Source organism: Ictalurus punctatus, chromosome 10, assembly GCF_001660625.3.
Source record: "Ictalurus punctatus breed USDA103 chromosome 10, Coco_2.0, whole genome shotgun sequence".
Lineage (NCBI taxonomy): Eukaryota > Metazoa > Chordata > Actinopteri > Siluriformes > Ictaluridae > Ictalurus > Ictalurus punctatus.
Genome location: NC_030425.2, coordinates 1,608,812 through 1,635,000, shown reverse-complemented (window position 1 = coordinate 1,635,000; position 26,189 = coordinate 1,608,812). Strand labels below are relative to the sequence as shown.

Genomic DNA, 26,189 nt, shown 5'->3' with positions numbered 1-26,189 from the left:
GCAGAACTGTTTGTGGTATTTGTAGCAGCAATTGTAATCTTAGTATCTATGTAACGATCTATGATCGATCTAAACATCAACGGTACTTCCGGTTCAACCATTCCCACTCGGAAGACGTCAGAAGTAGTATTGAATGTTGACAGATGGTCGTATGACTGAGGATTTAAAATGTCAATTGCAAAGTCATGCAACATGCTCATAACCAGAAAGAAAAGGCCAAATAACGTACAGCTTAAATGATATGGTCAAAACATGGAAAGGGTAACAGAGTTCAAATATTTAGGGTTATGGTGAGAAATGAATATGGAGGAATCATATTGAAGCAAAATGTTGCAGATCAGTTGCTGGTTATGAATGTGGAGCAGACAAACGATCACTTGTGGATATGTGTAGGGCCTGAATATGGTTGTGTGTTGATTATGGGTGTATACTGGGAGTATATTATATAATGGGGGTACACTGTCTCGCGTAGCAGCCAAAAGTGTTTTGGAAAAACTTTAAAACACCACCTACTAATGCATTTCTTGTGGATGCTGACAAGTTACCATTATATCTAAGACGTTCAAAGATATCATTGGTAAATATACCAATGATATCTTTGAACATCTTAAGTAACGGGTTAAGTTAAAAAGATCTGGAGAAGATACAAAGGCTACAACGGTGCTGATTGTTGGGAATATGCACAACAAAGAAAGGTAACAAAGAAAAAGCCTACTACGTAGGCTTTAATGATACAGGAACTAAAGATGTGTGTTCTACCAGAGGACGAAGGGCGGGGTGATTCGGTGCTCGCAAAACAACACCTTCCAAGAAAAAAAAACAATTCTATCTGTTCTTGTACAGAGACATTGTGACAAATCACAGAGCATACCATAAAACTGATCAGGGGTATAAATATGCTCCATGGATATTTCCAGTGCCCAAGGTCATTCATCTTGTGGAACAGAAGAGAGAATGGTCTGAAAGGAATGTGAGTAATATTGGCTATTTGGTCCATGATTATGTGAGAAGGAATTATCTTAATTACATGCCAATATTTTCTGTTGGATCTAAAGACCCAGCAAGCAAGCATGTAGGAGCAGGAGTTTAATGTCGTCATATGCAAAAGAATTCATGATAGAGTATTTGTATTCACAACTGAAAGAGTTGCCACAATCCTAGGATTACAGGTAGAAGAGGTAAGGCCTGAGAGAGTTGTAATTTGTTCAGACTCTTAGTAGCTTGAACTCAAAAGAAACATCCAAAGATGATTTATTGCTGGGAATATTTACAATAACTTTAAGAATACAAAGAGTTGGAACTGATGTGCAGTATTGTTGGGTTCCTGCTCATGTTGGTGTAGAGGGGAAATGAGAAAGAGGAGCACTGAAATGAAATGAGAATGAACTAATGAAAGTTCCTTGTGGAAAAGGTGAGGCCAAATCATTCATCAGAAAAGCATTGAGGGATTTGTGGCAGAAGAAGCGGCAGGATGCAGATATCAAAAAGGGAGACACTATTTACAGCATTCAAAAACCAATCAAGGTGAAGGAATGTCAAGGAAAGTGTCGAAGAGGAAGTGGTTCTTTCAAGGTTAAGACTGGATTAAAGTCAACTCTTTAGTGTGTTTCTGATCAACATGACGCTTGTAATGTCCCAGAAGATGTTGAGCGTTTCATTTTGTGGTGTAGTAAATAAAGCACAGAGAGGATCGTTTTACGTGACAGGATTTATTAATATGAAAAACCTGGATGGAATTTAGAAGGGATTTTAAGGATGAATGAGAAAATGAAGGATTGTTGTAAGGCTCTCCTTGTTTTTTTTTTTTTTTTTTTTTTAAATACAATTTAAAATAAATAAATAAATTATATATATATATATATATATATATATATATATATATATATATATATATATATATATATATATATATATCCTAAAGCAGGGGTTCCCTAACCTTTCCAGGGCAAGGCCCCCCAAATGGCATTAAGATTTGACTGAGGCCCCCCTTTTGCAAAATGTCTTTAGAACACATTAAAAATACAGACTTCTGAATATATCCCCCCTTTTTTTTTATTAATAATTACATCTTACATCTTTACATTACATTAGGAATTGATTGTGTGTGTGTGTGTGTGTGTGAGAGAGAGAGAGAGAAAGAATTATTTCTTCACGCCAAATTGTTGAGGCCCCCTGGCGCCCCCTGGCGGCCCCCACTTTGGAAACCACTGCAAAAGCATGCAAAACCCTGATATTACACCCTCCTGTACAATAGGTGGCGGTATGCACCTCTATTTTGCTGGTTTGCTATCCACCATTAACTGAAAGAAGAAGAAGAAGAATCCAAATGGCGGAATACACAGGTAACACGTGAAAGATGTAAATATGGTTGATTATCTATTGCTTAGAATGTTTGTCGTCGTGTTTTGAAAATACTTTAAAATAGACTTATAAACTAAACGTTTCGGTTTTGTTCCAGAAGAATCCTCGGGCTTTAATAATAATAATAATAATAATAATTTTGTCTTGTTACAACTTCACTATGCTTCAACAAACAAAACAATTATGCAGTAGATAAAGGTATTGTTATTACCGATGACGACGACGACGATAATAATAATTAAAAAAATTTAAAAATACGCTAATCCATGTCTGTTTGATTTGGAAGGTGTCTCCATGGAAGAGCATTCAAATGAGTATATGTAGATGTAATCTATATAAACCTCGCAAGTTTTTAATTAGATGCTAATCGAAATCTTTCTTGAGGATAAAAATAGACTGTGTTTTCTTACAGGGCTGTATTAACAGAGTTTACAGCACTGTATCGGGGGGGGGGTAGAGTTAGGAGGTGCGTTTGAAAGGGGGCGTGTCTTTCCGCTGTCACATCCAACATGATGGTGGTGTGGTACGGCCCGACACCAAGCAGAGGAGCCTGGTTTATACTTTCCACGTGACTTTGTGTGCTCATGTAGAAGCCGTGGAAGTGCGAGTGGCATTCTTCACACACTTCCCTTCATGTGTTCTGTATATCAGGAGGATTAAATATGACATCCACTAGATGTGTCCATGCAGTTTCCAAGTCCGTGCTGAACCAAACCTGTCTAAATTTATATCAGAAGTGTAAACGCAGCGTTATTATATTTCCGAAGATCTCGGTGGCGCAGCCGATGAGCTCCCTGAACTATCTGACAGTGAGGATGAAGACCAGTGGATGGAGGAAGAAGATGAACATGAGACTGCAGAACGTGTGTTGTGCCTCTTCTGTGACCGGTAACAGCCTCAAACATGTACCAGAAAAGTCGTTTGCGAATAAGCAATTATATGATATGACACTTCCTGTGGTATCCTCTTTCAGTGGTCTTTGTTTGATTGCTTTACCTTAATTCACTGTATGATGCTTATGTAGAATGTAACAGCAGACAAGAAGACCATTCTGAAATTGTGGTTTGAGCCAAGATGTCCAGCCGAAGCGATGTGCCTTATAATAAAGTTTAAAAAAACAGTGTTATTAGAACGGCTTAGACTACCAAAGCTAAATCAAAATCAATCAGATCATGGAGCGGTATTTCAGATTTAATGTTTAAATTAATAAGTTTAATTAATAAGTTTAAATGATTAGTTATTACTTATTTGTACATTTTAGCATTCATAAAGTGTAGATATAGTGCTGGGAGTAGATTATCTTCTTTGCAAATGCTTGTATGTGTGCTGTGTGCTTTCGCTGTGTGGTTAGATAAAGCTCAGAGTTTTGTAGCTTTACGTACTTCATATACTAAATAATAATATTAATAGTAATTTTGTCTCGTTACGACTTTACTATATGCTCCTATAGTGTGTTCAATGAAGAAAGCATCAATACTATACTGAATAATACAGTAGGTAAAGATCTTGTTATTACTGATGATGACGATAATAATTATAATCAAAATACTCTAATCTGTGTCTCTCTTTGATTTGGAAGGTGTCTCCATTCTGTTTTTGAAACTTTCCATCACTGCCAGGCAGATCACGGCATTAGCATAGCAGATTTGGTGAAAAAGCACAGTAAGTGTGGTCCTTTTAATTACAAGTGAAAGTCTTTTCATAAGTCATTAGCACAGTGGACACATTCGGAAAAACTGCACATTGAAGTTCTTGTGGTAGCTCCTCTATCAAATACTGGACATGTATTACAAATAATGTCTACTAAACAAAATATACAAATGTGCAAATACAAATAAAGTCAAGCACAACAGAAGCAAAGCAAGGAGCTAAGTAAGCATCAGAGCATGGTCACATAAAATGTATGGGAGAATGGTTTGAATATCCTTTTGATATCTTTTGTTTAGACAAATCTCAAGATGATGTGAGAACAATTTGGGGAAGATTGTACAAAATTTGAAGGAATGACAATTAGCTGTAAGCATATTTGAGCACGTCGTTGTTGTTACTTTTGACCAGTAGGTGGTGCTGGTACAACATTAGTTGCATAGGGTCAGGTCATGGTCCTGAACATGCCTACCAATTTTTGTGTCAGTGCGCAAAGCCATTGCTGAGATACAGCCTCACTCCCTGTTTGGCCCATTATGAGCACACCGTTTTCAAAGTTATTTGGATAATTTTTGTGTGTCTCTGAAGATGACTTGTGCCATCTTGGTGATGATTGGACAAACTTTGTAGAAGTAGCAAAAAAAAAATATTTTTGACAAAATACAAGATCGGAATAAATCTAATTAGGTGGAAATTTTTGTCATCGGGTGGGTTCAGCACATCTTGACTCAGGGAATCCAGAGATGCCTGGCTTTGGATACACGGTTCAAAGTTTATAACTATAAATATACTTCCAAATTTGACATGATGGTGTCGCTAGAGCATTGGCAGCACTTGGCTCAAATTTGGTCAGAATATTCCTTGGACCCTCCCTAATCAGTGTGCCAAATTTCACAACTTTTTACCAGACAGCTGTATGGGCTGCTATAGACAACCCAGCCAGAAGAAGAAAAAGAAGAACATGAAGCAGAAGAATAATAATAAGTAAAGGTAGATTAACAATAGAGTGCCTACACACCTTTGGTGCTTGGCCCCCTAAATATACCCCCTAAGTATGAGAGATGCACAAAATATTCCTAAATATGGACAAACACTTTTCTGTGAAACATAATTGAGCTTTACTGAAGTGTCACGATTATAGATGCGATATAATACCAGTAAAATGACTCTGCATATCAGCTTATACAGTATCAGTTTACACAAGAAATAGCTCTGAACATCAACTCTTGGTTTTAGCCTTCAGTTTCACCTACATTTGTTAATAAGGATAAGCCAACATGATGATCAGAGAGCTACCTATGGGAGAAAAAGCAAGCCATTTCGAAGCTGAGAAAAGAGGGAAAATCAATCAGAGACATTGCACAAACATTAGGCATAGCCAATACAACAGTTTGGAATGTCCTGAATAAGAAAGAAACCTCTGGTGTACTGAGCAACAGCCGAGGAAAACAACACCACCTGATGACGGAATATAAAATGTTTAGTGCATCCATAATTACTATAGTAACCAAACCCAATATTTTATTTTATAATGCAGTACACAGTCTGTCTGGTGGCGATATCAACTGTGCATATCATTAAAAGGAACTAAACTATTCATGTTTGCCCAGACTTTTATTATAGCTTACAATATTATTATAATATAGATTTAAGGGATTGGTCATTGTTTATCTCCGCATGCTTCTTTTAAGGTGAGTGCTGGTATTGTTTTTATAAACACTATATTGAATATAAACCACTGAAGGTATACAATGACTATTTAGGTTTATTTGTTTGCTGAGATTAATTATGGGTTTATTTGTGCATTTTGTTCACAGGGCTTGATGACTACGGATACATAAAGATGATAAACTATATTAGAACAGCGGTAAGCGTTCGTATGATTATTAATAACTATACGGATTGTAAGCGAATTTATTTAAATATTTATTGTGTTTTATTAGAAAGTGTATGAACCAGAGGTTTAAAGCCTGATGCGTTTAAAGGTCATGTAAAATGGAGAAAAGAAAGAATCGGAAGTGTGTGATGTTTGTATTTTATTGCAAGTATTAAGTATTAGCTCGTAGTTTTTAGTATTAGATGTTGTACACAATTTCTCAAAAATTATTAATTAGTCCTTATTTTTTGTCTGATTCCCCCCCCCCCCCACTTTAATATGCAAAAGAAAATCGAGATCGAAATACTGCATTATGTGTTTCTTGTAGAAGTGCAGCGTGGAGAGTTTGACTTTGTGTTCAGACGGTGTTTTGCCATGGAGCGGAGATGAGTACATGAAGCCGGCTCTGCCTGATGACGCACTACTGCAGATCGGTACAGAACATTACGTTTTGGTACAGGAATTATATTATGACAGAAACGATTGGTACAGGAATTATATTATGACTAAAATAATCAGTTTTTTTGGTCATAGTGTGTTTCCAGTAACTGGTTTTGAGACATGAAAACACCAATAGAGCATATTCGAGTATAATTAGAATACATTTTCCACATTTTGTTATGCCACAGCCTTACTCTAAAAGAGATTTTGACCCTCTATTATTGAAAATGAATGAGTCTTTTTTTTTTGGTGAATTTATAGGTAAATTGTTGCCGTATGGTAGAAAGTATCATATAGTCAAAAATAACACAAAATGTATGAGATTAGTGGGGCAGTGATGGCTCGGTGGTTAAAGCCCCAGCACTGCCAAGCTACCACTGTTGGGCCCCTGAGCAAGGCCCTTAACCCTCAACCGCTCAGTTGTATGAATGAGATAAATGTAAGTCGCTAAGGCCGTGTGCCAAATACTGTAAATGTAATGTAATCTAATGAGATTACGGGGGGCACCTCCGGGGTTGGGGGTTTGATTCGTGTGCCCCGTGTGCGTGGAGTTTGCATGTTATCCGTGTGCTTCGGGCGTTTCCTCCAAGTACTCCAGTTTCCTCCCCCAGTCCAAAGATGTGCTGTAGGCTAAAAAAAATGATGTAGTGTGTGAATGTGCCCTGTGATGGATGGCACCCTGTACAGGAGTTCCCTGGGATACGCTGTAGGCCCCAGGTCTGTGTAGGATGTATGAGGTTACAATTCCTGCGTTTTCAAGATTATAAAACTATAAGCAGAGTTATTTTTTGCCACCTGGTAAGCATGTAAAAGTTTTATCTTCTAGAAAGGAATTACAGTTGTAAAAAGTATGTGGATGGATTTACTCACTGAAAATTACATACACAAATTAGATCCGGTCATGTTTTTGGTGAAGTACATTTTGAATGATTTCTCTCGAATTCTTTACTTTTTTTCCTCTTGAAACATAACATTTAGAAAAGTAAGGCACAATTGTAAAACGTCTAAAATCCCATCAGTTTTTTGTTACTTTGATGAAACCCGATAAAAAAGCCAGGGACCCAGTGTTTACTTAACAGAGGTTCTGCAGAGAGGAATACTCGGAGTTTCTTAACTCCAGGTGTAACAGCTTGGAGTGCCATACTTTCTCAAACACTGTGAGAGCTTTAGTAGAGTCGATGTAGAAGAAGCAGGAGACGAGGCGTTTAATTACAGAGCCCGAAATGTTTTAGTAATCTGCTACTAATGCTCCAGGCTTTTGTGCTCCACTTCTAATTAAGATACGACTCTGTGTGTGTATTTAAGTACATAATTTAAAAAAAAAAATTTTTTTTGATTTAGTTATTTTTAAAATTTAATCCCAAATCTTATTCAATTAAATTTTATTTGTATAGCGCTTTTTACAATAGACATTGTCTCAAAGCAGCTTTACAGAAATATCAACATGGTATACAGATATTAAAGGTGTGAATTTATCCCCACTGAGCAAGCCGCTGAGTAGCGACGGTGGCAAGGAAAAACTCCCTAAGATGTTTTAAGAGGAAGAAACCTTGAGAGGAACCCGACTCAGAAGGAACCCGTCCTCATCTGGGTAACAACAGATAGTGTGAAAAAGTTCATTATGGATTTATATGAAGTCTGTATGGCGTCAGGAGCAGCCGTATTCCCAGCAGTCTGGAATTAAAGAAGATTTGAGCTCCATCCAGAGGCAGAAAGGATCTGGATCTGTAGAATCTCCATAAATTCGTGGGGGGCTCGGCGAAAGGAGAGAGGAGAGAAAAGATTATTAGGACTGGGAATTAGTATAATAGAAAGTCTAGTCAGGGTAGGCTTGAGTAAACAAATACGTTTTAAGCCTAGACTTAAACACTGAGACTGTGTCTGAGTCCCGAACACTAATAGGAAGACTGTTCCATAACTGTGGGGCTCTATAAGAGAAAGCTCTTCCCCCTGCTGTAGCCTTCACTATTCGAGGTACCGTCAAATAGCCTGAATCTTTTGACCTAAGTAGGCGTGGAGGATCATATAAAACCAAAAGTTCGCTTAGATATTGTGGCGCGAGACCGTTTAGTGCTTTATAGGTTAATAAAAGTATTTTATAGTTAATGCGAGATTTTACTGGGAGCCAGTGCAGTATTGATAATATCGGTGTGATATGGTCGTATCTTCTGGTTCTAGTTAGGACTCTAGCAGCTGCATTCTGGACTAACTGGAGCTTATTTATATTCCTACTGGAACATCCAGACAGTAAGGCATTACAGTAATCTAATCTAGAGGTGACGAATGCATGAACTAGTATTTCCGCAAAATGTAGTGACAATATGTTTCTTATTTTAGAAATATTTCTGAGATGAAAGAAGGCTATCCTAGTAATATTATCTACATGAGCATCAAATGATAGGCTGGAGTCAATAATCACTCCAAGGTCTTTAACTGCTGTACATGATGAAACAGAAAGACCATCCAGAGTAACCATGTGATCAGAAAGATTACTTCTAGCTACACGTGGGCCCAATAAAAGTATTTCTGTTTTATCAGAATTAAGTAGAAGGAAGTTAATTAACATCCAATGTCTAATATCCTTTACACAATCCTCAACTTTACTAAGCTTCTGTCTGTCCTCTGGCTTCGCTGAAACATACAACTGTGTATCATCAGCATAACAGTGGAAGCTAATTCCATGTTTACGAATAATTTGACCTAGGGGTAGCATATATAAAGTAAAGAGCAGTGGGCCTAAAACAGAACCCTGTGGAACTCCAAAAGTAACCTCAGTACGCATGGAGAAATCACCATTTACATCTACGAACTGATAACGATCGGTCAGATAAGACCTGAGCCAGGAGAGGACTGTTCCCTTAATACCAACAACATTTTCTAATCTGTCAAGGAGAATAGTGTGATCTATAGTATCAAAAGCTACACTAAGGTCATATATTTCTTATATTTCTTATGCTTTGTCTTTTCTTCATTGTATTATCGCATTTTATCTGTGGAAAATTGCCACGTGATTCTTTTAAAATCCTTTTAAAGGGTGTGTATAGAATTCGAGTCGATCGTGTTATTTAAGTGTTTGTGTTTATTTGCACAGATGTGGCGGAGCTGGGCGGAGACGCGACGTGCAATGATGTGTCCGTGTGGGTTCGGAGAGCACAGCAGGCAGAGGAGAATCTCAGCCGTGCCATGGAAGACCTGCGTAAACTCAAGTCAGGCGTTTACAAGATTTATTTTCACACAAAGTTCACGAGTCCCTTGTTCATCCTGAGCAGTTAAACTGCCCGCTGTTGTTCAGAGAAATCCTCCAGGTCCTACACATTATTTGCTTTTCCAGCATCTTCTGCATATTTAACCCCTTTCCATCAGCAGCTATATGATGTTGAGATCCATCTTTCCACACTGAGGAGAACTGAGGGACTCGTACACAACTATTATAAAAAGTGCAAACGTTCACTGATTCTCAAGAAGGTAACACGATGCATTAAGAGCCAGGGGGGTGTAAACTTTTGAACAGCATGATATATTGTCTTATATCTTATTTAGCGTCTGAAGGGCAGGACTAAATGGGGGAAAAAAAGATCTTTAAACAAAATAGAACAATTTACACTGATCATCTTGTTCAAAAGTTTACACCCCTCTGGCTCTTAATGTATCATGTTTGCCTTCTTCTGATGGAAAGGGGTCAAATATGCAGAAGATGCTGGAAAAGTAAAGAATGTGCAGGACCTGGAGGATTTTTCTGAAGAACAGTGCAGAACAGTTTAACTGCTCAGGACAAACAAGGGACTCGTAAACAACTCTCACAAAACAAACACATCATGCCATGGATCATCCATGTAACGACACACAGTATTATGAATCAAGCATGTGTAAGCTTTTGAACAGGGTAATTTTTATAAACTCAGCTATTATCTTGTCTTGTAGACTATACGTAAACATCTGTTATGTAAAACATCTCATTCAGGACAGAACTAAATAAAAAAACACAGGATTTTTACTATATGTCTTATTTTGTCAACAGTATTTATATTTATCAGATTCTGCAAGGGGTGTGTAAACTTTTAGGCACAACTGTATTTCAAAGATTCTAATTATCACTCGCGTTGTTGTGAGTAATATAATTTGTACTGAAAATGGTTGTGTTAAATTCGAAAATAATGCTAAGTGCAGCATTTTCACTAGTGCACTCTCAGACCTTTGGACCCCAATGTACAGTATATCGAAGTGCTATAATTATTCACCTAGATTTTATTCATATTTCATATTGTTGAAATGCTACACACTTACACGCTCTGAGAAGACATGAGTTTGATTGTGCAGATATCTCAGATACGAAACTGATCGATAAGGGAACTAGGGCATGTCCGTGTCTGCGTCCGTCTGTCTGTAAGGATATAAGGTTTTCGTGAGTGAGACACTGCCAGCAGGGGGCGGTGTTGGGCTCGTCTGGTTGTTCGAGAGGTGCAGTGAGGTTGGGGGGATTCCACTGCGGTGTTTAAGGTTAAGTGCACGTGCACACACACGTGTGTGATTAATGGGGGTAGGAATGGAAGGATGTGGCCTGTGTCCTCTTTGCTGACCTCTGTGTGACCCAGCCATGTGTGTGATTTCAAACAATCTTATTTTACAATATTTCTTACTCTCACTGTGTTTTTAAGTGAAATGAATAATGCCACAAACGTGTCTCGGTGCGTGTAGAACACTCGCTCAGGGCCTGGTGCTGAACTCGGACGTGACGCAGAAGCATGCAGGGAGCGTAGCCGAGCTGCGAGAAGATGAGGACGAGGCCTATTTCAGTTCTTACGGGCATTACAGCATCCACGAGGAAATGCTCAAGGTATTGTAACTTCATCTGAAGTAGTTTTATTTTATCGATTTTTATTTTCTTAAAAGTACACATATATGAGAAACATGCCCATTCCATATGATGCGTGTGCTGTTATGTATATTATGTACGTTATTCCCCCATTGGCCCTTCTCTATCACAGCCTCCTAATAATCTCCATCTCTGAATTGGCTACATCACTCTCCTCTCCACTAATAGCCGGTGTGTGGTGGCGTTCTGGCGCAATATGGCTGCCGTCACATCATAAAGGTGGACGCTACACACTAGTGGTTGTTGAGGAGATTCAAGACGTATAAATAATTAACATCTGTAACGTCAGCGTGACCTTTCTGTCCGCTATGGCGAGCAGGTTGACGGGATTGCTGTCTCCGAGAACGGCCAGTTGGGAAACATCATTATAGAAGTTTCTGGATTTTTTAAGAGAGTTTTAGTGGCAAAACAATTTCTGGTTTTTATCTGGGTTTTATTTAAAAAAAGAAAAAAATCCATTCATGGTTTTAGAATACGTTCTGTCAGTGAAGTCGGAGGACGAGCTATGGTGGACTGACATAACTCTCATCTGTATAACAGTGTACGTTGAGGCCGTGTTTATGATCGATCTGGACAAGGGGAAGCACATATATTGACAATTATAATTAAACTATAAACTTTTTAAAAAATTCTGTAAGATATGTGTTATTTAAATGTTGAACCTTCAGTTTCTTGCACATGTGGTGTTCCAGGTTGATTTATTACATATTTCTCAAATTCAGGGTTACGCATACCAATCACACATAGTGTGTGCGTGTGTTTATACGTGTACACAAATGTTTGATGTTTGATTTTAAGGCTGAATCTTCTCATGGTTCCTGTAGTTAAGATGCGATGCTTTAATGCTGTAAGGGGAGAAACACAGACACGCACACACACACACACACACACTGCAGTAAAGTGCCAGAGAGAGGCTGCATCCCATTGGTGTTTTTCTTCTTTACGTTAAAGCTGAGTTTTGCGTCACCGTGACGATGTTCTTTTACTGCCTCATGAAGATTACAGCAGTGACTCACACACATCCCCATACATATATATACTCGCACACACGTATAATTTGGCTGTAATGAAAGCCTGCAGTCACGCGGGCTCTTTACGGATAAGATTGAAGACCCCTGATCTACACCAAACAGCCCATCTATAGTATAAAGTGCTGCTTGAAAGTTTGTGAACCGTGCTTGATCTGAAATGTGATCAGATCTAAGTCCTAAAACTAGACAAAGAGAATCCAGTTAAACAAATGACCATAGCCCCCCCCAAAAGTTTTTACATTTATTTTATCTCCTAAAAATGATCAGACCTTTTTAAACATACCTAAACAAACACTAACAAAAAATATCAAGGCAGTTCAGGACAAAGTTTTGGAAACTTATCGGTCAGGGTGCGGTTATGAAATGTCTTTTGGACGTCCAGAAAAGTACCATCAAAATCCTTTTAACATCTAGAGGAGGTCATCCGGTAAAATTCAGCACCCAGGTCAGGAGGGCGGTATTTAGAGAAGCAACCTTCTCAAGGTCGATGCAAGAGGAGCGCTGAAGGAGCTGGAAATTTACAGTTCAGACGGGGGAAGTTTTTCCAGAGGTCAGCCATCGTCTGTCGTCTTCTGGAAGAGGTGCAAAAGGAAAGCTCCATGTGAAACCCCATTTAGAATTTGCCAAGGGCTGCGATAAACACATTTGATATTGAAGTCTTTTTTCATTTTATTTTACATTGCATATTAATTTATTTAGCTATTCACAAAGCCTGTAGGACTTTTTTTCAGCACCTGACACGCACAGTACTACAGATTGCTTGTGAAGATTTTGCTGTTTACCTGCTTTTTAATTTTCTTCGTTCCTCGGTTCTTTGACAAAAAATAATAGTTAACGTCATCATCTCCAACTGTGGCTTTGCGACAGAATTAAACTTCCAGTACTGAGTGATTGGGGGATTACACCGAGTTGCCACAAGAGACACGCGTTTTGTCTTCCTAATAGAAAATGTACTGGTGACACTGTGTCATTACTTACATCTATCTCTCTCTCGCTCTCTCTCGCTCTTCCTCTCTTTCTTTCTCTGCTTTCTCACTTGCAGGACAAAGTGCGCACCGAGAGCTACCGGGATTTTATGTACGGCAACCCGGATTTGTTCAAGGACAAAGTGTGTATCATTTCCTCCTTCTCGTTCTTTCTCTGCCTTAATGTTAGTGGTCGCTTAAAAGGGGGAGGGGTTAACAGTCACGATGACCGTTGCTGATTTAACATTTTATTATAATGAACTACGTTTTATGTTTTTAGAGCGGACGACTGCAAAGAACTGATAACAGGAAATGTTCTCTCTCTCTCTCTCTCTCTCTCTCTCTCTCTCTCTCTCACACACACACACACACACAGTCAGTGTAATGCACAGGAGCTCATATAGAGGCCATTTATTATGTGCTGACAAGGAGTAGATCGGTTTTAAACAGCCGTTGTTAGAAACCGATATAAAAAAGGAGGGAGCGAAGGATATCTGATGTATCAGAAGTCAAAGGTCATTTGGCGAGCGTCTGCAGGATCAGCGAGGCAGCGTGCCCCTGTCAGCATGATAACAGAAACAAGGACAAGCTGAATTTTTGAATTAAAAATAATATAAACAATCATAAAAAAAGATTAAATGAGACGGGATCAGTGTATTTGGAATAAACAATGACATCGTGAGCGTTCAATTCGCTTACCTGGTGTGCATCCTATACGTTTGTAAATCATCAGGCTGTAATTGTTTTTAATGAGCTCTTGATGACATTTTTTTGATGTCAGTGAATTATAATGTATTATCTCGTAATTAAGTTAGTGGTGTTTGGTTTCCTAGAGAAAATCTTCCCATCCACAGTTAACATTGGTTAGTCATGGGTCTCTCATTTAAACACGTCGTGAGCTAATGAAGTTTCATAATCCTGGGGGCAAAAAACAAACCCTAGATGTTTTTTCTAGATGTTTGGGACAGAACCTTAAATTCTATCAAAACTGTCTTATGCTCGAGTGTTCTCAGTATGAGAATATAAAGCACTTCAAGTGTCTGTATATGACTGTTACATCTGTAAACAGAGTAACCCTAACCCAGCCATTTCACTGTTAAACCCAACAGTGTGTGTAATAAAGTAGCGTAGTTCTCTGTAACGTATTAATAGAGAGTTGTCTTCTGTCAGAATCTAACTGAGCATAAACAGGATGATTTGCATAGCTTGCTCAGCTGCTATTTAACTCATTAGCTATCACATGCTACTTATTTTATTTACTTTTGTCATTATTGTTTCTGTTTTTCACCTCTAGGTGGTGCTAGATGTGGGCTGTGGTACTGGAATCCTATCCATGTTTGCTGCTTGTTCTGGGGCCAAGAAGGTCATTGGTGTTGACCAATCAGAAATCATCTATCATGCTATGGACATTGTTAGGTGAGACCTCTGTCTGTGTGTCTGGGAAGTAATTGCAGTTGTAGTATTAGGTTAGCAAAGTAGACAAAGTTTCCTGAGAAAGGATGTCAGATAAAAGTTCTAACGATCTATCTATCTATCCATCCCACACGCTACCTTGCTCCTCCCTCACCTGCTTGCAGCATACACACTGTAGGTGATTTGTACAGTAATTTGTAGTGTTCTGCCCAGTGTATTTATTCTTTCAGGTTGTGTTTGCATTTATGGCTCTGTGTCTGTGTGTGTTTGTTTATGATTGTAACTGTTTTTATTATATATGCCGGGGAGTCTGCAGGATGTACCCAAAGAGCGAAGTTTAATTTTACACACCATTGGGCCATTGTGGGGCCAGCTGTGTGTCTAAGTGTTTCAGAGGTGAGGGGCCTGTACACAACACAGACATTTCGCTCTTCAAACACATCACCACAAAGAGTGGAAAATGAAGAGTGTAGATAAAATAGATACGGATACCGAAAGAGACGGGCAGAAAGATCTGCTAATTAACCCCAACCTCTTCTTTAACTTTAGGGAAAAAAGCACAAAAACGGGAGACGGGGGGGGGATTAAGGGTTGGTCGTTTGACTTGCTAAGGAGGGAAACCAGGCCTGCTGTGTTTTAGCAGGGACTAGACTTTAAAGTTCTCGCCTGTCTTGCTTAAAATGTTAAGAACAAACATCATGATTCGTCATTTTGCTGGATGGAACCATTTATGTCACAGCACTAGATTGGATATGCAAATGAAGCATATCCACTGAGGAGGGTTTGTGGATTGAAGGATAAGAAATTATTTTAATGTCTCTTGAGAGGCTCACAGCTGCGAAGAAGACCTTGAAGGTCTCTGCTGGGCTGGAGTTAAAGGGATCATATCAGTTTCTGCTCCAGAGCAAGTTCTTCTCAACTGACTAGAAGCTACACCAGGCCGTACTAAACTGACTGGTGAGATGCGTTACAAACGTTACAAAATGCCTCTCTGCTTAAAAACCTGCTTGGCAGGTAAGAAGTGTTGTTCGAGAGCCAGAGAGTGTTTTCACCTCCAGTCTTTGGTGTGTTCTATCACAGAGACCCACCACACCCAAAAACAAGGAATACGAGACATAATAGCCAAAAGTGTGTGGACACCTGACCAATCGCACCCATATGTGCTTGTAGGGGTCCACTCACTGGTCCAACGATGGTATCCAATGACGTGGTAGAAGGATTCCCACCTGTGAATACATTTAGATGATTAAATTTGTTATTCCAATTCTGCTTGACTCTCTCTCAAATTAAATCTGACTCCAATTATAAAAACCTCAATATTGTATTTATTTCTTAGTTATTTGTATTTTGGTACTTTTGATCTTTTCATTTGATCTTTTACATGCTATTTAGGGGACCGCCCCATGCTTGCCCGTTCATAGATAGTACTTTATTTAGTCCCCTTAGATGGTAACACTTAGATGTAGTAACGTTATCTCTAGTCAGAGGTCATTACCACTAAAATCTACAGAGACAGACCAATAATATCTGAGTAAAATTACAGTGAGGGGAAAAAAGTATTTGATCCCCTGCTGATTTTGTACATTTGCCCACTGACAAAGAAATGATCAGTCTATAATTTTAATGGTAGATTTATTTGAACAGTGAGAGACAGAACAACAACAAGAAAATCCAGAAAAACGCACATCAAAAATGTTATAAATTGATTTGCATTTTAATGAGGGAAATAAGTATTTGACCCCTCTGCAAAACATGACTTAGTACTTGGTTTAAAAACCCTTGTTGGCAATCACAGAGGTCAGACGTTTCTTGTAGTTGGCCACCAGGTTTGCACACATCTCAGGAGGGATTTTGTCCCACTCCTCTTTGCAGATCTTCTCCAAGTCATTAAGGTTTGCAGGTTGACGTTTGGCAACTCGAACCTTCAGCTCCCTCCACAGATTTTCTATGGGATTAAGGTCTGGAGACTGGCTAGGCCACTCCAGGACCTTAATGTGCTTCTTCTTGAGCCACTCCTTTGTTGCCTTGGCCGTGTGTTTTGGGTCATTGTCATGCTGGAATATCCATCCACGACCCATTTTCAATGCCCTGGCTGAGGGAAGGAGGTTTTCACCCAAGATTTGAGGGTACATGGCCCCGACCATCGTCCCTTTGATGCGGTGAAGTTGTCCTGTCCCCTTAGCAGAAAAAAAACCCCAAAGCATAATGTTTCCACCTCCATGTTTGACGGTGGGGATGGTGTTCCAGGGGTCATAGGCAGCATTCCTCCTCCTCCAAACACGGCGAGTTGAGTTGATGCCAAAGAGCTCCATTTTGGTCTCATCTGACCTCAACACTTTCACCCAGTTGTCCTCTGAATCATTCAGATGTTCATTGGCAAACTTCAGCGGGCATGTATATGTGCTTTCTTGAGCAGGGGGACCTTGCGGGCGCTGCAGGATTTCAGTCCTTCAATGGCGTAGTGTGTTACCAATTGTTTTCTTGGTGACTATGGTCCCAGCTGCCTTGAGATCATTGACTAGATCCTCCCGTGTAGTTCTGGGCTGATTCCTCACTGTTCTCATGATCGTTGCAACTCCACGAGGTGAGATCTTGCATGGAGCCCCAGGCCGAGGGAGATTGACAGTTCTTTTGTGCTTCTTCCATTTGCGAATAATCGCACCAACTGTTGTCCCCTTCTCACCAAGCTGCTTGGCAATGGTCTTGTAGCCCATTCCAGACTTGTGTAGGTCTACAGTCTTGTCCCTGACATCCTTGGAGAGCTCTTTGGTCTTGGCCATGGTGGAGAGTTTGGAATCTGATTGATTGATTGCTTCAGTGGACAGGTGTCTTTTATACAGGTAACAAGCTGAGATTAGGAGCACTCCCTCTAAGAGTGTGCTCCTAATCTCAGCTCGTTACCTGTATAAAAGACTCCTGGGAGCCAGAAATCTTTCTGAATGAGACGGGGTCAAATACTTATTTCCCTCATTAAAATGCAAATCAATTTATACCACTTTTGACATACATTTTTCTGGATTTTCTTGTTGTTATTCTGTCTCTCACTGTTCAAATAAATCTACCATTAAAATTATAGACTGATCATTTCTTTGTCAGTGGGCAAACGTACAAAATCAGCAGGGGATCAAATACTTTTTTCCCCTCACTGTAGCTTTATGTAATCATGCCATAGTTTCCTATGTACACGTTAACTAGCGTAAGTAACTAGGCGAAAACCAGAGGTTCAGGCTTCACCTTATTTAGACTTGCTCCATAAACTTTATGTTGTCCTAAACGGGTATTTCCTATCGCGCCTGTACACACTAAGTACACTTAACTTAAAGCCAAATTTTTAGCCTGGTCTCTAAAATCTCAGTTGGCGCGCCCCAGTGCTCCACCTAAACCTGGATTTTAGCCTGTACTCACCTGTTCGCAGACTTGTGGTAACAAGGACTTAACGTAATCTACTCGAGACAATAATTTCAGAATAAGTCAGAATATAATCATTGGTGGTATTTGTGATTATAATTTGATGTTTGTGGAAGGATGTACCTTATTTATATACAGGAGGCAAGAGTGAGGGACCTTGGGATGGTATGCCTTTAATGGCATACAGTATTTTTATTTGAACTGCTGTTGAGGGAATGAGACCATATTTTCCAGTCGCACTGAGAGCTTTTGTGTAATATAGTAAACCTGTACAGTCGACATCTTATTCACATTAAAACATGTTATGTAATGCGTGTAGACCTTGGGTGTGTTTAAGGTGATCTTGACCCAGAGAGAAAAGGGTGTGAGGAGAGGAAGAAGGAAACAGTGTAGTGACGATCTCCTAGTCTCCACTCAGCATGATGTGCTATTTCCGATGGAGATGCTCATTTTTGAGGTGATCTGAACTAGGGCTGCAACTAACAATTATTTTCATAATCGATTATTTGGACGATAATTTTTTCGATTAATCGGATGGGGGGCGAGGCAAGCTTTCAGTACCATTTTTAAAATAAAGTCCACAGACTGAGTGTTACAAATATAAACTTGAGACTAAAACTTTACACAACTGTAGGTCCAAAACAGAAAAGAACCCAATACACACACGCATACACACCACAATATAATATTAATGTAGGACTGTAGTTTAATTGGGTGCTTTTTGTGCATCCATAAAAATAATGCTTAAATACTATAAAATAACTTTTTTATATATATATATATATATGTGTGTGTATGTGTGTGTGTGTGTGTGTGTGTGTGTATATACAGAAGTCATATGGAATGTCCTGAAAAAGACATGGAACAGGTCTTTTTCAGGACATTCATGGAACATTCATGGAACAGGTCATGGAACATTGTGAAAGCTGTGAAGAAAAACCCCGAAACTACATTCAGTGACATCACCAACAACCTCCACAGGGCAGGGGTGAAGGTATCGCAATCCACCGTTCGAAAAGACTTCAAGTACAGAAATGTAGAATCCAAACCACGAGATGCAAACCACACTTCAACAGTAAGAATCAGAAAGCCAGATTGGAATTCGCAAAGAAATACTGAGATGAGCCACAAAAGTTCTGGAACCAAGATTACCTTCTATCAAAGTGATGGAAAGGCCAAAGTGTGGAGGAAAAAAAGGATCTGCTCATGATCCAAAATTTAAAAGCTCATCACTTATGCATGGTGGAGGTAGTGTCATGGCTGCTTCTGGAACATTCTCACTCATCTTTTATTGATGATGAAACTCATGATGGTAGCAGCAGAATGAATTCAGAATTCTACAGAAACTCTGGAAACTGCAAGTCTACAGAAAATGTCTTCTAATTTACAGAGAACTTCATCATGCAGCAAGACAAAGACAATGGGTCTGAGGAACATTCTGACCATATTTGGGCCAAGTGACAAATTTGGGACTATTCCAATTGGTTTGTCCGTAATGGGCCAGCAAATCTGGCCAACAGACAAACAGGAAGTGAGGCTGTATCTCAGCAATAACTTTGTACACCGACACAAATATTGGTAGGCACCTTCAGGGCCATGCCCTGAGGCTATGCAAGAGCGTTTGAGACAGCGACACGTACTGGTCAAAAGTTACAATAACTTTACGAAAATGCTTCCATCGAACTTCCATTTTTGCTACTCCTCCAAGTCCACCAAAATTGGTCTCATCTTGAGTCCTATCCAAACAAAAGTTATCAAAGGAACCCTGATGTTCTGATAATGTTATCTTTTAGTAAGCTTTACCTTCTTCATTTGAAGAAGAAAAAAGATAGCATGCTGAACTTGTTACCTACCAATTAAAAGCGTACCAGTAATTCCCACAGTTTAAGCTAAATTCTACCATGTCTATCTTTACTACGAGCACTATTTTAGTCTCATATACAGTACAACATTTTATAAAGCGTATATAAGACATCTAAATAAAACAAATACATGTAAATTGACTTGGTATGTATTGTGATTTTCTGAATGCATCCTGTCTGTGGTTTTAACTGTTGTGAAACTAAATTATCATTGCCATAATTTCTCATTTCTAATATTTATTGTTATTTTTTAGTGTAATTCTTAACAGACTTAACAATACTACAACTAGAATAAAGAAATATGTATCCTTAAACTGCATAACTCCTGACTTTTTACACAAGCCAAACTGCATGAAGACTGGTAGTGTTGATTTTGTTAACTTAGCCTACATTGCCATATAGCTACAGTGCTGTAAAGGTAAGAACAGGGGAGGAGTTCTGGAATCTTTTTCCCAATCTCCACCTCTCCCCAATCTCTCTTGCTCTCGCTCTCTTGCCCCCCCCCCCCCCCCCCCCCCCATTTTTCTCAGTCCATAAACAGATGCACACTCTTTAACAATACTTCAGTGTGACTTAACACATAATCCCTTTTGTGTTGTATCGCGCAACCCACAACCCGGATTCCTGAGTGACTTACATGTTCAAAAAGAAGAAAAAAGGTGTATCTTTCTCCCTGTCTGTCTCTTTCTCTCTCTCTCTCTCTCTCTCTCTCTCTCTCTCTCTCTCCCTCTCTCCACACACTCCATCCTGTAGATGCCATTGTCCTGTAGTAATGAGATTACAGCGTCCCCCCCCAACTGCATCTCGCCAGAGGGAGTGCGGATTTCTGGAGTGTGTGATAGTGTGAGGATAAAGATCAGCTGGGACAGAAATTCTGTCTCTCTCTCTCTCTCACACACACACACACACACATACATACACACACACAGAGCTCTTGAATAATGCCCCTGTCCTTGCTAACATTAGCTGTCATTATAATGGAGTGTGTAGGGAGATTGATACACATGCTTAAAGGATGATCATTACAGCTTAACACACGTAGGTGCAGGGCTGGCAAAGGTCACAGGAGGAGTCTTTGTTGTATTACGTAAATTGGCACCCATGTTGGACTGGTCTGAATGGCTCTGATTAACACCAGTTAAATCTCGACTGATGTCTTTAAGGGACCATTGAGGTATTTTCCAGCATGTTGTTATATTCGTGTCTCTTGTGTGTATGCATTTTTTTAGGAGACCAGGAGCATTGACCAATTGTACAGCACTGCTGGAATTTTGTTGCATAGTAGGGATTATTTTAATGGATTGTTGTGTAATCGTTCATGTGGTTTACAGGTATATTTTTTGCTGTGGGGAATTCAGACTAACTAAAACTTATTTATTGCTTTAAACCTAATTAAATGCTGGTTTCTAACAGTGAGTGAGTCTATACACTGTTTACACCGTCAGCCATAACCTTAAAACCACCGAGAGGTGACGTGAATAACATTTTTTACATTTTCCTAGGACAGTGGCACCTGTCAAGGGGTGGGATATATGAGGCAGCAAGTGAACAGTCAGTTCTCGATTCCGACGTGTTGGAAGCAGGAAAAGTGGGCAAGCGTAAGGATCTGAGCAACTTTGACTGGGGCCAAATTGTGATGGCTACTTTTGGTGATAGTTCCTGCCAAAAAGTGGAAGGACAGCTTGTGAACCGCGACAGAGTCATGGGCGCCCAAGGCTTATCGATGCCTGTGGGGAGTGAAAGGGTAGCCCGTCTGGTCCGATCCCACAGAAGAGCTACTGTAGTACAAATTATTGAAAAAGTTAATTATGGTTATGATTGAACACAGTGCATCGCAGCTTGCTGTGCATGGGGCTGCGTAGCCGCAGACAAGTTAGAGTGCCCATGCTGGACCCCTGTCCACCGCCGAAAGTGCCTACGATGGGCATATGAGCACCAAAACTGGACTTTTCTTTTACATCATGTGGATGGCCTGGTGCGTGTGTGTCGCTTCCCTGGGGAAGAGATTGCAACAGGATGCACTGTGGGAAGAAGGCAAGCCAGTGGAGGCAGCATGATGCTATGGGCAATGTTCTGTTGGGAAACATTGGGTCTTGGCATTCATGTGGATGTTACTTTGACACATACCACCTACCTAATCATTGTTGCAGACCAAGTACACCCCTTCAGTGGCCTCTTTTAGCAGGATAATGCACCCTGACACATGGCAAAAAATTGTTCAGGAACGGTTTGAGGAACATGACCGATTCAATTCAGTTTTATTTGTATAGCAGTTTTAACAGTGGACATTGTCCCAAAGCAGCTTTACAGAAATATATAAATTGAGGATATTGATTTTAAATGTACGAATTTATCCCTAATGAGCAGGGTTAGGGAGGCAACTGTCACAAGGAAAAACTCCTTGAGACGATATGAGGAAGAAACCTTCAGAGGAGTCAGACTCTAAAGTGAACCCGTCCTCATCTGGGTGACACCGGATAGTGTGATTATAAATAAATACACCCTATCTATAAATGTGCAATTGATTATAGTTTTTACATGAAGTCTGTTTTGTTGAACTTCTCCACTGATCGTCGTGGCCATCCTCAGCAGCAGCAACAGCATGTGACATCCAACTGATGAGAACTCCAACCAGAAGTAAGGCATCAGGTTGGATCGGGCAGGTCCGGAGAGCAGAAGGGTCAGGATCACTGATATCTCAGGAGCATCATGTTTACAGTGCTGTAAAAAAGTATTTGCTCCCATCTTGATTTCTTCTGTTTTTGTGTACATCTCATACTAAATAGTTTTAGATCTTCAAGTGAAATACAACATAAAGGCACACAATACAGTTTTTATTTTAAATATGAAAAACTGATTGCCTCTTAAACTTAAAATCTGAATGTGCCACCTTTTAACAGCAATAACTGCAACCAAACTCTTCTGATAACTGGAGATCAGTCTTTCACTTACTTTTAGGACTAGGACTTACTGCTACGCTTTGTATCATTGTCTTGCTGCATAATCCAGTTGCGCTTGAGTTTCAACTTACGGACTGAAGACCGGACATTCTCCTTTAGGATGTAGAGTGCAGAATTCATGTTTCCCTCAGTTATTGCCCAGGCCCTGAAGCAGAAAAGCATCCCTACACCATCACACTGCCACCACCATGCTTGACTGTAGGTGTTATTTTTGTGAAATTATGTGTTTGGTTTACGCCAAACCCCTGTCTTCCAAACATTTCCACTCTCGACTCATCGATCCACAGAACATTTTCCCAAAAGGTTTGAGGATCATCAAGGTGTGTTTTGACAAAATTCAGATGAGACTTAATGTTCTTCTGGGTTAGCAGTGGTTTTCACCTCACCACTCTTCCATAGATGCCATTTTTGCCCAGTGTCTTTCTGATAGTAGAGTCATGAACAGTGACCTTTATTGATGCAAGAGAGGCCTGTAGGTCTCTTTTGTGACTTGCTGGATGAGTCGTTGCTATGCTTTTGGAGGAATTTTGGAAGGTCGGCCACTTTTGTAGTAATCAGGCCTGGTAGTAATTAGGCCTAGTCTAGCTGAGCACCATTATCAATGCAGTTTCATTGATTCAGGGAATTAGTAACTACAGGGACAAATACATTTTCACACAGGCCCAGTTGGTAATGGAAAACCTTTTTGCTTCTGTAAATAACATTATCATTTAAAAACTGTATTTTGTGTTTATTCAGGTTGCCTTTGTTTTATCTAAGATTTAGTTTAAGTTCCTGAAACAATTTAGTCTGAGATATACACAAGCATAAAGCTGGAAGATAATACCATGTTTATGAATAATTTTACCCAGAGCTAGTGTATATATAAAGAAAAGAGATGTGTGCCTAAAACAGAACCTGGCAGAACACCAAACTTTACCTCAGTATGCATAGTGAAGTCACCATTTACATCTACGGACTAATAATGATCAGTCAAATAAGACCTGAGCCAGGAGAGGACTGTTCCCTTAATGCCAACATTTTCTAGTCTATCAAGGAGAATAGTATGATCAATGGTGTCAAAAGCTGCACTAAGATCAAGCAACACAAGCAAGTGGACACAACCCTTAATCTGTCTCTGTCTAACCAGGCCTAAATCCTGACCGATACATTTCATGAATGTTTTTCCTGTGTGGGTACATTTAGGTGCTGTGCTACAACCTTTTCTAAGGTCTTGGAGATAGAGTTCAAGGTGTTGACTTGGCCTTCAAATTCCCCAGATCTCAAACCATTCGAGCATCTGTGGGATGTGTTGGACAAACAAGTCTGATCCATGGAGGCCCGACCTCGCAACATACAGGACACTGTGAATGCTAACGTCTTCTAGCCATATACCACAGCACACCTTCAGCGGTCTTATGGAGTCTATACCTTGATGGGCCAAAGCTGTTTTAGTGGCACAAGGGCAACCTACACAGTATTAGACCGGCTGATTGGTGGATATAACACCTTTTTATCTTTGGATACTGTTAACTGTGGAATCACCTCACACAGTTCTGTGCTTGAAACTGGAGTTCACAGTTGTGTTAAAACACATCTTTTCCATTATGCATATAAAGCCTATTCATGGATTGAGACCTTCTTGTAGCGAAGGATATGCCACCACAAACTTTATTGTCCCAGTAGGGCTACCCTTGATTATCAGACAGGGAGATTTCAGGCAGACATTGATAAAGACTCCCATGAAAGGTACAGAAACTATTCCCTGTCTGGATTAAGATTATTAGAACCTTATGCAGCGAGGCAACTGTTCAGACAGCCAAGGGGAGTTCATTCCACCACCTGCCTGGCAGGACAGAGAAGACTCTTGAGTATCTTGACCATCTTCAGTAACTGCTTTATCCTGATCATTGTCACCTAATTCTGGCAACACTAGGTGCAAGGGAAGAATTCATACTGGATGGAACACCAGTTTATCACAGGGCACCGTTCAAACACATTTGGCGTAGACAGTGGGATTAAATTGGAAAACTTAGAGGAAACCCATGTAAGACATGGATAGAGCATGCGAACCTCCACACAGACAGTACCCAAGTTCACGCAATCCCAGGACCTGGGAGATGGGAGTTAGCAATGCTATCCACTGTGTCACCAAAGCATTCAATGTTAGCTGTTGTGCCGTGTTGATGAGAACATTGTCATCCTGTAGGAGACTACTACCGGCAAAATTTTTAATCACAGGTTAAATATGATTTGTATTCATTTGCAGCAACTTCCCTGTAACATGGACCCAAATCATGTCAGCAAAATCATAATGGAGCCTTTCTCTCCCATTTATATGTTGATTTGTGTGGTTGTGTGTGTTGATCACCAGAGCTAATCATCTTGAGGACACAATCACACTGATTAAAGGCCGGATAGAGGAAGTGGAGCTTCCAGTGGAGAAAGTGGACATCATTATTTCGGAGTGGATGGTGAGTGACTACACATCAGCCCTCGTTTTTCTTTATTTTCATTTCATAAACTGTCTATACTGCACACAACAAAATGAAGTATTCTTGCAGTTTAAGTGCACAAACAAGAGCCAGTCAGTTATCGGTTATTCGGTTAGTTAACGGACACTAAGCCATGATAAGATGTCTTCAGTCTTCACTTAGATCAGCAGTGTCCAGTCTTATCTGGAAAGGGCCGGTGTGGGAGCAGGTTTTCATTCCAACCAAGTAGGAGCCACACCTGATTCCACCTGTTTAATCAGTTGATCTTGGCTTTCAATAGACTCTGTGTGGCTTCTGCTTGGTTGGAATGAAAACCTGCACCCACACCGGAACTTTCCGGACAAGATTGGACACCTTTGCCTTAGACAGTTTAGTACACTGTTCTTATTTATCATCCTTTCTGTTCTCAGGCAAAATTTTTTTAATAAAACAGAGAAGGGTAACAGTGTAGTAAATATCAAGTGTTGGTTAAACCCGTCTCAGTTTAGTGTAAGGTTTTGACCCTCGTTGTGCCTCGCTCCCTCTCAATCATGAGGAAAATTGAAATTGTGTTGTGGCCTGTCACAAAGTGATGACGGATGGCACACGTAATGCAGAATGGCACGAAGCTCCACGATCGTTAATAATTTCACGAACGTCCCGTCGCTTCTTATTTCTACAGCGATAGCACTGATCAGTGTGAAAGGAAAAAGCGTTGTTTCTGTTTAGATGTTAATGCTGATGTTCATTTTTCTTTTGCGGTATCATTTTCTTACACACGGTTCAAATAACTGTTCCCATGTTTTGTTAATGTTTCACTGTGAAACCCTCTTAAAATGCTAGCAAGCTATGCTGAGGCTGGTTTATTATTGTGTTGTAGTCCATGTTTGGTCTATTTT

The 26,189-nt window shown here is 39.9% G+C and overlaps 1 protein-coding gene and 1 long non-coding RNA gene across 3 annotated transcripts in view; one reads left to right on the top strand and one right to left on the bottom strand.

Annotated features, from left to right (window-relative positions):
• The first annotated feature begins 2,259 nt into the window (after window positions 1–2,259).
• prmt3 (protein arginine methyltransferase 3) overlaps window positions 2,260–26,189 on the top strand; it is a 59,738-nt gene continuing 35,808 nt past the window's right edge. Inside the window, exons 1-10 of one of the 2 annotated variants that reach the window (XM_053683187.1) lie at window positions 2,260–2,342; window positions 3,129–3,249; window positions 3,941–4,023; window positions 5,826–5,875; window positions 6,213–6,318; window positions 9,417–9,531; window positions 11,021–11,159; window positions 13,272–13,337; window positions 14,489–14,610; window positions 25,191–25,290. In XM_053683187.1, the coding sequence (XP_053539162.1) occupies window positions 2,327–2,342; window positions 3,129–3,249; window positions 3,941–4,023; window positions 5,826–5,875; window positions 6,213–6,318; window positions 9,417–9,531; window positions 11,021–11,159; window positions 13,272–13,337; window positions 14,489–14,610; window positions 25,191–25,290 (918 nt within the window). In that variant the 5' untranslated portion in view covers window positions 2,260–2,326. Of the gene's footprint in view, window positions 2,359–3,128; window positions 3,250–3,940; window positions 4,024–5,825; window positions 5,876–6,212; window positions 6,319–9,416; window positions 9,532–11,020; window positions 11,160–13,271; window positions 13,338–14,488; window positions 14,611–25,190; window positions 25,291–26,189 lie in introns of both variants that reach the window. The other variant, XM_053683188.1, reaches the window with a different exon arrangement.
• Window positions 12,457–13,306, bottom strand: LOC124628583 (uncharacterized). Its single transcript, XR_006983172.2, has 2 exons — window positions 13,012–13,306; window positions 12,457–12,801 (listed from the first exon to the last, which is right to left on the bottom strand). It is a non-coding gene; the product is annotated as an uncharacterized LOC124628583 (long non-coding RNA).